Genomic DNA, 15,910 nt, shown 5'->3' on the forward strand with positions numbered 1-15,910 from the left:
GCACCATATTCACTCTCCTGCAGCATCCCAGCCATATCTCTCAGCACAACCCATCAGGGGTCACTGGTGGCCGGAACGGCTGATCCTTCCCCTCCCGAGGGTGCGTAACATTCTGCCCACTGCCCCAGCACAATGCAAACAACTGGAACAAGGCGCAATCCTGGTCTGTGCAGCCCAGTCCCTCATCATTGGGTGTGTGTGTGCATGTGTGTGCAGCTAAAGCTACCGATCACCAACTTCCACCTGTGGCAGGGTTCGGAGCGCGCTGTGCCCTCCTGTGACGGGGGGGGGGGGGGGGGCGGGGGGTGCGTTTTGCCCCCCTGTGGCGGGGTGTGCAATGCGCTGTGCCCCTTTGTGGCGGGGTGTGAGCTGTGCCCCTTTGTGGCGGGATGTGACCTGTGCACCCCTGTGGCGGGGTGTGGAGCGCGTTGTGCCCCCTGTGGCCGGGTGCGGAGCACGTTGTGCCCCCCTGTGGCGGGGCGTGCTGTGCCCCACTGTGGTGGGGCGTGCTATGCGCCCCCTTGTGGTGGGGTGTGAGCTGTGCCCCCCCCCCCTGTGGCGGGGTGTGAGCTGTGCCCCCCCCACTGTGGCGGGGTGTGAGCTGTGCCCCCCCTGTGGAGGGGTGCGGAGCACGCTGTGCCTCCCTGTAGCGGGGTGCGGAGCACGCTGTGCCCCCCCCGTGGTGGGGCGCGCTATGCACTCCCTGTGGCGGGGTGAGCTGTGCCCCCCCTGTAGCGGGGTGCGGAGCACGCTGTGCCCCCCCTGTGGCGGGGTGAACTGTGCCCCCCCCTGTGGTGGGGTGCGGAGCACGTTGTGCCCCCCTGTGGCGGGGCGTGCTGTGCCCCACTGTGGTGGGGCGTGCTATGCGCCCCCTTGTGGCGGGGTGTGAGCTGTGCCCCCCCCCCTGTGACGGTGTGTGAGCTGTGCCCCCCTGTAGCCGGGTGCGGAGCGCGTTGTGCCCCCCTGTGGCGGGGCGTGCTGTGCCCCACTGTGGTGGGGCGTGCTATGCGCCCCCTTGTGGCGGGGTGTGAGCTGTGCCCCCCCCCCCCTGTGGCGGGGTGTGAGCTGTGCCCCCCCCACTGTGGCGGGGTGTGAGCTGTGCCCCCCCTGTGGAGGGGTGCGGAGCACGCTGTGCCTCCCTGTAGCGGGGTGCGGAGCACGCTGTGCCCCCCCCGTGGTGGGGCGCGCTATGCACTCCCTGTGGCGGGGTGAGCTGTGCCCCCCCTGTAGCGGGGTGCGGAGCACGCTGTGCCCCCCCTGTGGCGGGGTGAACTGTGCCCCCCCCTGTGGTGGGGTGCGGAGCACGCTGTGCCCCCCTGTGGCGGGGTGAGCTGTGCCCCTCCCTGTAGCGGGGTGCGGAGCACGCTGTGCCCCCCCTGTGGCGGGGTGAACTGTGCCTCCCCCTGTGGCGGGGTGTGAGCTGTGCCTCCCTCTGTGGCGGGGTGTGAGCTTTGCCCCCCCCTGTGGCGGGGTGTGAGCTGTGCCCCCCCCTGTGGCGGGGTGAGCTGTGCCCCCCTGTGGCGGGGCGTGCTGAGCGTGAACTGTATGGTGTGGCCTCGCTGACCCTCGGTCATGAGAACAGCTTTGTCGTCCGGTCCTGGGATGGACGTGCTGAAGGCTGCACTAATTCTATCTCCTTGCTGCCACGTGCAGATATTCGAGGGGTCGGTGAGGGCACTCATAAGTTTTGCTGTCCAGAGAGACAGCAGCACAACCCATGCACAATCCTGCAATGCCCAGGTACTGTACACTGCCTGTGTATTGCCACCATTTGCAGGGAAGCATACCAATAAGATCACTAAAGCTTGGGAGATTAAGGTCTGTAGCTCAAGCCTACGCACGTAAAGCTTGGAAAAGACGAGGTCACATTTGCCCCCTCTGCCCCACTTGGGGGAGGGGAGTGCAGCAGATGGGGGCACAGATGGGGGGGGCACTCTGGGGGGAGGGGCTGCTGGTGTGGTTGGTTACCTCTTCCAATTGACCCACCGATCTGCCACATTCCCAGTGCCTGACCCGAGCATTTCAACTTCAAAACCTTCATCCTCATTTTCCAATGTGTCTGTGCCCTCACTCCATCATCCTTCCATCCTCTCCAGCCCTTTATCTTAGCCTACACTTTCAATTCTTCCAATTGGTTCCCAACCCTACCTTCCCTCCTTTCTGCACTCGATCCAGGGCCAGATCGCACTCTCTGATGGCCTTCCTTTCACAGCTTACCTCTTCAACCATCTCTTCAACTAACTCTTGCATTTCACTCTTGTAGTTCTTGTTGTCTCCAACCCTTTTAAAGTCCTAGGAATGTTTGTTGTGTGAAAGATGCTACATATAACGCATTATTGATGGTGAAGATGACCGTGTTGATGATCTTGATACCCGCTGTTGATATGGATGTGGTCAGTGATGTTGAAGTTCATGTTAAAGATGTTGATTTTTGATGCTGCCCGTGATGATGCTGGTGTTAAATGTTGAAGATGATGATGTCAGTGATGATGATGTTGGTGTTGGTAATTTAGGAGAACGCTCCGGGAAATCCCTCCCTGACCCTGAAGGGAATGAAAGGAGCTCCAGGAGATCACAGTGACTGGGAGATACATCCTCAATTGCCAGTGCAGAACCCCATCCAGCTTCCTTTTGAATGTTTGCAGGGAATCTGCACTAACTGCATGAGCCACAACCTTATTCCGGTCGTCAACAACCCGGCAAAATGAAGTACCTTCTAACATCTAACCTCGATCTATGCTTGTGTATTGTATACTCGTGTCCTCTGATCCTCCTGAACCTATCTAGCTCGTATAGCATGTCCTCATGGACCAAATCTATTTCTTTCATTATTTTAAAGACCTCACTCAATGATCCTTGAAGCCTGTGCCTTTTTACAGTAAAAAGCCCCAGCTCTAAAAGCCTATCCAGTACCGAGAACCTTTAAAGCCGCTATCAATCTGCGGGCCCTCTTCTGAACGGTCTCCAGGGCTTCTATATCACCCACCATGTAAGGGGACCAAAACTGGGCTCCATATTCTCAACGCAGCCCAACAGGCTTGCACACACTGAATTAGCCCTTGTTTTGTGCTTGGCAATATAGCCCAATACTCTCTCTGCTTTTTCAGTAAACTCACGGCACGGCCCGTGATTTCAGTGATTCATGAACTGTAATACCCAGGGCCTTCTCCTGGTGTTGCCCCAGACCACTTGCACAACACTACATGTATCGATATTAAAAACATATGTGTCAGGTATGGGTCCGTTCTTCCATCATGCCAGATCTGCCTGCGATCGATTTTTCTCTCCCAAGATCCTACATTCGCATGTTTGGTCCATGCACTTGCCGACAGCTGCCCGATTCCCTCATCAAGATCACAAATAACGATAAAGAGCAACAGCCCAAACGCTGATCCCTGTGGGAATCCATTGCATCGAAGTTACAGCACAGAATCAGGCCATTCGGCCCAACATTGCACCGGTGGTTATGCTCCACACCAGCCTCCTCCCACTCCATTTATTTATTTCAGCTCACTCTATCAACCTATCCTTCCTACTTGACTGCGATCTAACCAAGATTCTATACAAGTTTAACGTAAAGGCTCTGCTTTTGAATTTTATTCCTCTGCAAATCACTAAAAGCCAGTGCACAGGTACAAAAAGTAATGTAAAGGGCCAGTGGAATGTTGGCTTTTATCTCGGGGTCTGGAATACAAAGGGGAGGAAGTGATGCGTCAGGTGTACAGAGCCTGGAGTAACTGTGTTCAGTTCTAGGCCCCGCCCCTCAGGGAGGGTAGGTTGGCCTCGGAGGGGGAGCACCGCAGATTCACCAGAATGATACCGGGGCTAAAAGGGTTAAATTATGAAGACCGGCTGCACAGACTGGGCTTGTATTCCCCTGAATTTCTTGGATTAAGGGATGATCTGATTGAGCTGTTTAAGATGATTAAAGGATCGATAGAGAAACTATTTCCTCTGGTGGTGGAGTCCAATTAGAGCTGGGCCGTTCAGGGGTGATGTCAGGAAGCACTTCTTCACACAAAGGGGAGTGGGAATCTGGAACTCTCTTCCCCCAAAAAGCTGGTGAGGCTGGGGGGCAATTGAAAATTTAAAAACTGCAATTGATCGATTTTTGTTCGGCAAGAATGTTGAGGGTTATGGAACCAAGGCGGCTGGTGTTAAAGTACAGATCAACCGTGATCTAATTGACTGGCAGAGCAGGCGCGAGGGACTGAATGGCCTCCTGTTCCGATGTTCCTAAATGGACCCCATTGTTTTGTTTGCATGTTTTATGGCTTTGTTAACCTGTGTCACTACTTCTTAATGATTTGTGAATCTGTGCCCCAGATCCCTTTGCTCCTCTACCCCAAGCAGTAAGTGGCCTCCTTATTCCTCCTATCAAAATGCACCGCCTCACACTTATCGATATTGATATTTCTTTGCCATTTACAGGCCCATTCTGCAAGTTTATTAATGTCTTCCTGTACTTTGCCCCAGTCCTCCTCAGTATTAACTACACTCCCTCCAATCTGGTGTCGTCTGCAAATTTTGAAATACTTCCAATTCCCGAGCCCAAATCGTTTATGTAAACAGTGAACAACCGTAGTCCCAGCACCGATCGTGTGGGACACGACCTCCCACCCTTTTCCAATCCCAGTCACTACCCTTTACCCCTACTCTCACATTTCTGTTTTGCAGCCAGCTTGCTATCCATTCTGCTACAGGTACTTGACTCCTGACTCGACATGTTCTGACCTTTATCGAAGGCCTTTTGAAAATCCAAATTTATTACATCTACTGCATTACCCTCTCCAATCTTTGTTACTTCTTCAAAGAATTCACTAAGTTTGGTTAAGCACGACCTTCCCTTTTGGAATCCGTGCTGACTACTCTCTCTTGTATTTTCAGTCTCCAGATGTTTTTCTATTACACCTTTGATTAAGGATTCCATTATCTTTCCTACCACCGACATTAGGCTAATTGGTCCATAGTTCCCTGGACTTTGTATATCTCTCTTTTTTTATATCGGAATCACATCAGCTATCTGCTTGTCCTCTGGCACTATTTCCTTTTTGAATGAATTTTTATATATATGCAATAGTGCCTCTGCGATCTCTTCACTAACTTAATGTGTGTGGATGCAATCCATCTGGAGCACGGGTTTTATCCTCTCTAAGTTTGTTTGTTTATCAATTATTTCCATCTGTCTAAAATGCATTGAAATCCTTGATTGTTTTTAACAGAATATATTTCTTCTGAACTCTCGATCACTTTGTAAAATATTTCCCACTGCTGTTCTCTATGTCAATATGTTTTTCTAGTTTATCTCCCCTAGTTCCATCCTCACTCCCTCAGCATTAGTTTTTTTTCAATTTATTACTTTGGTCTTTATCATACTTTTGTCTTTTTCAATCAGCGAGCCAGAGATTGCTGGAACAGAGCAACGTTAGTAGACGCTGTGCCTCACCCTTCAGATCACACCATGGGGCAGTGATACCAACATCACATCTGGGACCTAATGGACGTCAGGCCCAATGTTCTGTCTTCTTAACCAATGAAAGAAAAGCGTAGCGAAAGATAGAGAGAGAATGACAGAGAAGGAAATCGGGTGAATTAGAGTAAAATTAGATATAGAAAGAGAGTGGATTAAGGGAGAGAAAAAAGATGACAGAAATGGAAAGTAAGAAAACAAATGAACAGAACAAGTAGTGGATGAGGACCATTGTAACCCAATTGTGTTTGAGAATTGCTGAATTTGTCCTTGTGAAGTTAATGGGGTTAATTTCACGGCACCACGGATGGCTCAGCTGTGTGGGGGAGGGAGGAAGAAGAGTGGAAGAGCAATAGTGGCAGTGGATTTGATCGTCGGGAGCAGACAGACATTCCTGCTGCTGAAGATGTGACTCCAGGATGGTATGTTGCCTCCCTGGTGTCAGGGTCAAGGATGTGTCTGAGCAGCTGCAGGGCATTCTGCGGGGGGGGGGGGGGGGGGGAGTGCAGTGAACAGCCAGTGGTTGTGGTCCATATCGGTACCAATGACATAGGTAGAAAGAGGGATGAGGTCCTGCAGGCAGGTTCCCGAGCGGTCAGTTCCAGGATCACTGCTTTTCTTGATATATGACACTTTGTCGAATGCCTTTTGGAAGTCCATGTACATCACGTAAATCGCATTGCCCTCATCAACCCTCTCTGTTAACTCATCAAAAAACTCAATCAAGTTGGTTAAATACGATTTGCCTTTAACAAATCCGTGCTGGCTTTCCTTAATTAATCCATACTCATCCTAGTGACTGTTAAATTTCTCCTCGATTATTGTTTCTAAAAGTTTCTCCACTACCAAGGATGAACTGACTGACTGGCCTGTAGTTGCTGGGTTTATCCTTACACCCTATTTCCAAGAAGACCATGGGAATTCTCCCCGGTGTCCTGGGCCAATATTTATCCCTCAATCAATATAACAAAAACAAAGATTATCTGGTCATTATCACATTACTGTTTGTGGCAGCTTGCTGTGCGACATTGACTGCCACATTTCCTACATTACAACAGTGACTGCACTCCAAAAGTACTTCATTGGCTGTGAAGTGCTTTGGGATGTCCAGAGGTGAAGAAAGGCGCTATAGAAATGCAAGTCGTTTTTTATTTTCCGGGCCTCCAAATTTGTGGTCATGTCAGGGCCATAACTAATGTCATTTACGGGGTCCTTATCATGTGAATTACCAGTCCTAAATGGCTATGGTGAGATTCATTCACTAACAGTGTCAATTTGGTGATGCACAATGCATTTCAGTAGGGAGGCTCACACAGCAAGATTGCAATTTATTTGGTTTTGTCGAGGCTGACAACGCAAATCGTCCAGCAATTTGTGAAGAATGGGAACTCGTGGCATATATCCTCTTCGCGGCAAATTACTGGATTTTTCACAAACTAATAATGGTGAGCGCCATTCATTCATCACTCTTTCCAGCAATTTCAGGCCTATTACCTTAAACCTCATTATGTTGTGATCACAATTGACTAGATACAGGTCACCAGACCTGTTGTCAGCTTTACAGCCAATGAAGTACCTTTGGAGTGTAGTCATTGTTGTAATGTAGGAAACGCTGCAGCCAATTGATGCACAGCAAGATCCCACAAACAGCAATGTGATAATGGCCAGATAATGTTTTTTCGTTATATAGATTGAGAGATAAATATTGGCCAGGACACCATGGACAAGTCCCCGGAACCTGATGGCTTACATCCTCGGGTCTTAAAAGAAGTGGGTGCAGAGATAGTGTGGATGCATTGTTTGTAATCTACCAAAACTCCCTGGATTCTGGAAAGGTCCCAGCGGATTGGAAAACTGCAAATGTAACACCCCTATTCAAGAAAAGAGGGAGACAGAAAGCAGGAAACTATAGACCAGTTAGCCTAACATGGGTCATTGGGAAAATGCTGGAGTCCATTATTAGGAGGACATTTAGAAAATCATAATACAGACAAGCAGTCAGCATGGTTTCATGAAAGGGAAATCATGTTTAACAAATTTATTAGAGCTCTTTAAGGATGTAACGAGAAGGGTGGATAAGGGGGAACCAGTAGATGTTGTGTATTTGGATTTCCAGAAGGCATTCGATAAGTTGCCACATAAAAGGTTATTGCACAAGATAAAAGCTCACGGGGTTGGGGGTAATATAAAAGCAGGGATAGAGGATTAGCAAACTAACATAAAACAGACAGTTGGGATAAATGGGTCATTTTCAGGTTGGCAAACTGTAACTAGTGGAGTGCCACAGGGATCAGTGCTGGGGCCTCAACTATTCACAATCTATATTAATGACTTGGATGAAGGGACCGAGTATAATGTAGCCAAGTTTGCTGATGATGCAAAGATGTGTGGTAAAGCAAGTTGTGAGGAGGACACAAAAAAATCTGCAAAGGGATATATACAGAGACTAAGTGAGTGGGCAAAAATTTGGCAGATGGAGTATAATGTGGGAAAATGTGAGGTTATCCACTTTGGTAGGAAGAATAGAAAAGCAAATTATTGGGAGGGAAATTGCAGTCGGAGGCTTCCTTCGGACAAACGCCTCCGACCCGAATTTTTTAACAAAAATACCTGGTGGTCCCGGAGGAACGTAGGATTGCGGTCGGAGGCCTCCATTTGCTGCACAGCACACGGGAACATGTCTTCCAGGTACGTATTCATATCCTGGGATCATTGATAGTAATAGGAGCTTGGACCATTACTATCAATGGGAAAACCCTCCTAAAACAAGATACACAACACAATAAATATAAAAAACATCTCACCTATTTAAAATTAATTGAAATTGAATGTAATTAATTGTTTTAGAAAAAAAAAATATTAGGTTTAAAAATAAACTTATCGTAATGGACAGGGTTTTTAATATAAAAATGAGTGATTAAGTTTAATTTTTCCTATGTCGTAAAACTCTTACTCTGGCAACAGTAGGCTATGCGCCTGCTTTTACCAGACATAAGAGCTTGAAGAACATTCGCTGGGCATGAGTTGGGCAAAAGCCCAATCTCTCCCGCGCGGATGTCCTTCCTGCGGAGATGTGTTGGAAAATTTTGACAATCGCAAAAGCCGTTTTTTGACGCAAGCTCATCGCGTGCCGAGAACCAGCATTTGCGAGGTGCTCGCCGGGTGCGTGTGCACATTGTCCCGCCCCCGGAGAGGCTGCAATTTTTGGCCCAAAATTTAAATGGCGAGAAACTACAGAATGCTGCAGTACAGAGAGACCTGGGGCTCCTTGTATATGAAACACAAAGTTAGTATGCAGGTACAGCAAGTAATCAGGAAGGAAAATGGAATGTTGGCCTTTATTGCAAGGGGAATGGAGTATAAAAGCAGAGAAGTCCTACAACTGTACAGGGTATTGGTGAGGCCACACCTGGAGTACTGCGTACAGTTTTGATCTCCATATTTAAGGAAGGATATACTTGCATTGGAGGCTGTTCAGTGAAGGTTCACGAGGTTGATTCCAGAGATGAGGGGGTTGACTTAAGAAAAAAGGTTGAGCAGGTTGGGCCTATACTCATTGGAGTTTAGAAGAATGAGAGGTGATCTTATTGAAACATGATTCTGAGGGGACTTTACAGATAGATGCTGAGAGGATGTTTCCCCTCGTGGTGGAATCTAGAACTAGGGGACATAGTTTCAGAATAAGGAGTCACCCATTTAAGATGAAGATGAGGAGGAATTTCGCTACCCCAGAGAGCTGAGTCATTGAATATATTCAAGGCTGTGATAGACAGATTTTTGAACTATAGGGGAGTCGAGGGTTATGGGGCACAGGAAAGTGGAATTGAGGCCAGGATCAGATCAGCCACGATCTTATTAAATGGCGGAGCAGGCTCGAGGGCCCGAATGGCCTACTCCTACTCCTAATTCTTATGTTCTTGTGTTCCCCTACACTTACTTCTCTTATCTACTCTGGTTCCTTTCCCATTACAAAATCCAGAAGTGATTCCTCTCTTGTTGGGTTTCTATTTACTGGGTAAGAAAGGTGTCCTGTACACCCTGTAAACACTCCATCAGTAATTGGTCCCCACGCAGAATCACAACGATTAATGATTAGCTTCTGTCGGAGGAATCAACCAGTTCCTTATCCAGCCTAGAATCTGTCTACCAGTCCCACAGACTCCACCTTATTTACTGGCCTTTTGTGCATTGATGATGATGTTGATATTGATCTTCATATTGATGTTGATTCTGATGAAATCGATAATGTTAATGATGTTGGTGATGTCAATGATGATGATAATTATGATATTGATGATGAAGATGATGTTTGTATTGATAGTTTGTTGAGATATTACTGTTATGATACTAAAGCTTCTGGTGACTTTGATTAAATTCCCTTTTTTGATTTTGGTAAATTTGGTCACAGCTGTTTCTATTTTACCTTTTGCAATTTCAAAAAGTAAAATTCAAGAATAGCCAAAGCAAGAAAAAAACATTCTCTCCCACTCTCTCAAGATCCCATGTCTGATTAACATGTTATTGGCCCATCATCCCTCTTCACCCACAGTCCGTGTCTGCTTATTGTATACTGGACTCCCTCCATGCATTTGATCCCTTACTTTAGAAACACTAATTACCTTCTACCCCTTGCGAAAAAAAATCAATCCTGACTGCATTCTCTTTAAAATCTTGGCAACTACATTAAGGGTTATGGGGCAAAGGTGGGTATATGGAGTTAGGTCGCAGATCAGCCATGATCTCACTGAATGGCGGAACAGGCTCGAAGAGCTGAATGGACTTCTCCGGTTCCGATGTACAAGTAAAATGACAATTAGCTCTTTAATATAAGAAGAATGCAGCTGAATTTAAAAAAATTCAAAACTTTTAAAAGGGAAGTGGAAAAATATTTGAAGAAGAAGAATGTAAAAGGGGATGGGGAAAGTGGGGGAGGGATGGACCTAAACCCATAGGTTTTTCAGAGATCTGGCACAGAAATGGCCTCCTTCTGTGCTATAAATTCTATGAATCATTACCATTTTCTTTAAAAAGCTTTTAACTAGTGTATGATGCCTGGGTGGTAGAGTGGGTTAGAGATTGGCACCTCCGTGCTGGGATAGGGGCCAAATGTAGATGTCTCTCTGTTGCCTATAAGGTCCAATGATGAAATGCGTTTGCAGCAGTTATGATCCTGTTCTTAGTTGGTGTACACGGGACTGACATCACCTGCATAATGCATTTACATAACAGCTGCAGAAGCACCAGGCCCCAACACTACATTTACAATGTGAATGTGGCCTAAATCTAGACTCTGTGCCTAAACAGCCTCGGCAGTGAAGGGCGAGGTTTCTTGGAGGATACAGACTCACACTGTTCCAAATCAGAGTCAGTTCAGACCTGGGCATTTTAATTGCAAAGTCTGCTATATGTCACACTGAAGGAAAATTAGTAATACAGCATCAAGCGGCACCCTGGGGTGGGGCAGCACCATGCATCCTGGGGTGGGACACAGCACCCAAGACCACCCTGGGGGGGGGGGGGAGATATGGGAGTTGGGAACGATTCTCACACTGGGGGGTGGGGTGGGAGTTGGGAATGATTCTCACGCTGGGGGGTGGGGTGGGAGTTGGGAATGATTCTTACACTGGGGGGTGGGAGTTGGGAATGATTCTCACACTGGGGGGTGGGAGTTGGGAATGATTCTCACACTGGGGGGTGGGAGTTGGGAATGATTCTCACACTGGGGGGGGTGCGAGTTGGGAATGATTCTCACACTGGGGGGTGGCAGTTGGGAATGATTCTCACACTGGGGGGGGTGGGAATTGGGAATGATTCTCACACTGGGGGGGGTGGGAGTTGGGAATGATTCTCACACTGGGGGTGGGGGGGGGAGTTGGGAATGATTCTCACACTGGCGGGGGTGGGAGTAGGGAATGATTCTCACACTGGGAGTTGGGAATGATTCTCACACTGGCGGGGGTGGGAGTTGGGAATGATTCTCACACTGGCGGGGGGGGTGGGAGTTGGGAATGATTCTCACACTGGGGGTGGGAGTTGGGAATGATTCTCACACTGGGGGGGGGTGGGAGTTGGGAATGATTCTCACACTGGGGGGGGGGGTGGGAGTTGGGAATGATTCTCACTGGGGGAGGGTGGGAGTTGGGAATGATTCTTACACTGGGGGGGTGGGAGTTGGGAATGATTCTTACACTGGGGGAGGGTTGAAGTTGGGAACGATTCTTACACTGGGGGGGGTGGGAGTTGGGAATGATTCTCACTGGGGGGAGGGTGGGAGTTGGGAATGATTCTCACTGGGGGGAGGGTGGGAGTTGGGAATGATTCTCACACTGGGGGAGGGTGGGAGTTGGGAATGATTCTTACACGGGGGGGGGGGTGGGAGTTGGGAATGATTCTCACACTGGGGGGGTGGGAGTTGGGAATGATTCTCACACTGGGGGGATGTGAGTTGGGAATGATTCTCACACTGGGGGTGGGGGAGTTGGGAACGATTCTCACACTGGGGGGTGGGGTGGGGCAGTTGGGAACGATTCTCACATGGGGCAGGGGGTGGGGAGGAGATGGGAACGATTCTCATACTGGGGGAGTTGGGAACGATTCTCACACTGTGGGGGGTGTGAGTTGGGAATGATTCTCACATGGGGCAGGGGGTGGGGAGGAGATGGGAACGATTCTCACACTGGGGGAGTTGGGAACGATTCTTGCACTGGCGGGGGAGGGGGGGGTGGGCGGAGAAAGATTCTCACACTGGGCGGGGGAGATGGGAACAATTCTCGCACTGAGGGGAGGGGGGTGGGGAAAGATTCTCATACTGGGGGAGTTGGGAATGATTCTCACAGGTTGCATGTTAATGTATCTTTGTGTTTGTACAGGCAATCCTTGTCCTGTTGTACAGCCTCCTGCCAATGGCAAAATTGAACCAGTCCTGCAGCAATATTCATTCAAAGATCAAGTCCAGATCCGATGCAACACTGGATTTAAATTTGTGAAGGTATTTTATATCAAAACGCTCTGTTCTGAATTGCTTTTAACTTCTCTTCCATATGTCAGTCAGCAGTTTTATTGATTGATTCTCACAAGTTCTCCATCTTTAAAAGCATAATTTTAAAAGCTGAATATTGATGAAATGTTTGGTGACACTGAGCCTGATCCAGCATTCCGACATCAGGAAGGTTGAGGCTGGGAATTGGGCCCTCCCTGTCACTGCTCAGCTTCTACTAAAGCAAAGTACTGCGGCGACTGGAACTCTGAAATATGAACAAAATGCTGGAAATACTCAGCAGGTCAGGAGAGAGAAACAGAGTTAATGTTTAAGGTCGATGACCTTTCGTCAGAACTGGATAAAGTTCGAGATGCAACAGGTTTTTAAGCAAATGTAGGGGCAGGGAAAGGGGGAGGGGAGGAAAGAACAAAAGGGAAGGTCTGTGATAGGGCGGAGGGCAGGAGAGATTAAATGACAAAAGGGATGAATGTTCAAGGCAAAAGGAGATGGTAATGGGGCAAGTAAACAACAATGGGTCTACAAAGGTTCAAATCGCAACAACAGAATCATTGCCAACAGCTGCAGTCTGAAAACATGGGTGCAGAGGGTATGACCTTAAATTGTTGAACTCGATGTTGAGTCCGAAGGCTGTAAGGTGCCTAATCGAAAGATGAGGTGCTGTTCCTCGAGCTTGTGTTGAGCTTCATTGGAACAGTGTAGGACGCCGAGGACAGAGAGGTCAGAGTGGGGGTGTGGCGCTACATACCAATACAAAACATAAGAACAAAAGAAATAGGAGCAGGAGTCAGCCATTCGGCCCCTCGAGCCTCCTCCACCATTCAATGAGATCATGGCTGATCTTCTACCTCAACTCCACTTTCCTGCACTATCCCCATATCCCTTGATTCCCTTAATATCCAAAAATCTATCGATCTCTGTCTTGAATATACTTAATGAGTGAGCCTCCACAGCTCTCTGGGGTAGAGAATACCAAAGATTCACCACCTTCTGAGTGAAGACATTTCTCCTCATCTCCGTGTTAAATGGCCAACCCCTTATTCTGAGACTGTGACCCCTGGTTCTCGATTCCCCAGCCAGGGGAAAACATCCTCCCTGCATCTACCCTGTCAAGACATCTAAGAATTTTGTATGTTTCAATTGAGATCATCTCTCATTCTTCTAAACTTTAGAGAATATCGGCCTAGTTTACTTCATCTCTCCTCATAGGACAATCCCCCCCATCCCAGGAATCAGTCTGGGGAACCTTCGTTGCACTCCCTCTATGGCAAGTATTTCCTTCCTTAGGTAAGGAGACCAAAACTGTACACAATACTCCAGGTGTGGTCTCACTAGGGCCCTATAAAACACCCAACATTTCCTAGTAAGTCCAAACCATGATCGGTATTTGCCCTGGGAGTGTTTGATGAGACAGTGTTGAGGGAGCTTTACTCTGTATCTAACCCCGTGCTGCACCTGCCCTGGGAAAGTTTGATGGGGACAGTGTAGAGGGAACTTTACTCTGTATCTAACCCGTGCTGTACCTACCCTGGGAGTGTTTGATGGGGCAGTGTAGAGGGAGCTTTACTCTGTATCTAACCCCGTGCTGCACCTGCCCTGGGAATGTTTGATGGGGACAGTGTAGAATGAGCTTTACTCTGTATCTAACCCGTGCTATACCTGCCCTGGGAGTGTTTGATGGGCAGTGTAGAGGGAGCTTTACTGTGTGTGTGGGGAGAATGTTCCCGTTTTGTTTGTGTGGGGAGAGTCCTCACGTTTTGGGTTACATTTAATTTCCGACCTGGTTTAACACCTTCTGTCCTGGAGAGATTAAAGGAGTCTTGCTTGTTTGCGATAAGGAGATATGGTCCAGGTCCAGCTCCTGGATAGGCGTGTGGTGGTGCTGTCAACTTCCAGTGAAGTCTGACACCACTGATCCCCGAGAGGCAGGTATGACCGGGCCAAACTGTAACTCGGCTACTTGTAGTGATAAAGCGACTGCCCCAAAGGATTGACGTGCTCAGCGCGGACCAGAGATGGAAGCTGTTCTTCCCTGGTACTGGTGAGTGCACTCGGAATGCATTTCACCAACAGGGATATCATAGAATCAAATAAAATTAAACACTGGAGGCCTTTCGGCCCATCGTGTCCTCGCCAGCCGGCAAAGAGCTATCCAGCCTAATCCCACTTTCCAGCTTTTGGTCTGTAGCCCTGTAGGTTACGGCACTTCAAATGCACATCCCTGTACTTTCAGGCAGTGAGTTCCAGACCTCCACCACCCTCTGGGTGAAAAAATTCCCCTCAAATCCCCTGTAAACTTCCTACCAATTACTTTAAATCTATACTCCCTGGTTGTTAACCCCTACAGGGGAAACAGGTCCTTCCTATTCACTCTAACTAGGCCCCTCATAATTTTATATATCATCATCATACTCGGAGTTGATGATGACTTGCTTACACTCTCCGCAAGATCCTACAAATCCCCTGGGAGGACAGACGCACCAACGTTAGCGTCTTCGACCAGGCCAACATCCCCAGCATTGAAGCACTGACCACACTTGATCAGCTCTGCTGGGCAGGCCACATCGTTCGCATGCCAGACACGAGACTCCCAAAGCAATCGCTCTACTCGGAACGCCTTCACGACAAACGAGCCAAAGATGGGCAGCGGAAACGTTGCAAGGACACCCTCAAAGCCTCCCTGATAAAGTGCAACATCCTCACTGACACCTGGGAGTCCCTGGCCAAAGACCGCTCTAAGTGGAGGAAGTGCATCCGGGAGGGCGCTGAACACCTCGAGTCTTATCGCTGAGCGCATGCAAAAATCAAGCGCAGGCAGTGGAAAGAGCGTGTGACAAACCAGTCCCACCCACCCCCTCTTTCAACGACTATCTGTCCCACCTGTGACAGAGACTGTGGTTTTCATATTGGACTGTTCAGCCACCTAAGAACTCATTTTAAGAGTGGAAGTAAGTCTTCCTCGATTCCGAGGGACTGCCTGTGATGATGATGAGGCTTCCACTCTAAAAGTGAGTTCTCAGGTAACTGAGGAGTCCAATGCAGGACCTACAGCCTCTGTCACAGGTGGGGCAGACAGTGGTTGAAGGAAAGGGTGGATGGGGAGTCTGGTTTGCCGCACACTCCTTCCGCTGTCTGTGCTTGGTTTCTGCATGCTCTCGGCGATGGGACTCGAGGTGCTCAGCGCCCTCCCGGATGCTCTTCCTCCACTTTGGGCAGTCTTGGGCCAGGGATTCCCAGGTGCTGGTGGGGATGTTGCACTTTATCAAGGAGGCTTTGAGGGTATCCTGAAACGTTTCCTCTGCCCAGCTGGGGCTCGCTTGCCATGTCAAAGCTCTGAGTAGAGTGCTTGCTTTGGGAGTCTCGTGTCGGGTATGTGGACGATGTGTCCCGCCCAATGGAGCTGATCGAGTGTGGTCAATGCTTCGATGCTGGGGATATTGGCG

The 15,910-nt window shown here is 48.7% G+C and overlaps 1 protein-coding gene across 1 annotated transcript in view; it reads left to right on the forward strand.

Annotated features, from left to right (window-relative positions):
* Positions 1–15,910, forward strand: part of LOC139266299 (mannan-binding lectin serine protease 1-like) — a 172,264-nt gene that overhangs the window by 42,930 nt on the left and 113,424 nt on the right. Inside the window, exon 8 of the mRNA XM_070884122.1 lies at positions 12,340–12,458. Within this exon, the coding sequence (XP_070740223.1) occupies positions 12,340–12,458 (119 nt within the window). The remainder of the gene's footprint in view (positions 1–12,339; positions 12,459–15,910) is intronic.

Source organism: Pristiophorus japonicus, chromosome 6 (genome assembly GCF_044704955.1).
Source record: "Pristiophorus japonicus isolate sPriJap1 chromosome 6, sPriJap1.hap1, whole genome shotgun sequence".
NCBI lineage: Eukaryota > Metazoa > Chordata > Chondrichthyes > Pristiophoridae > Pristiophorus > Pristiophorus japonicus.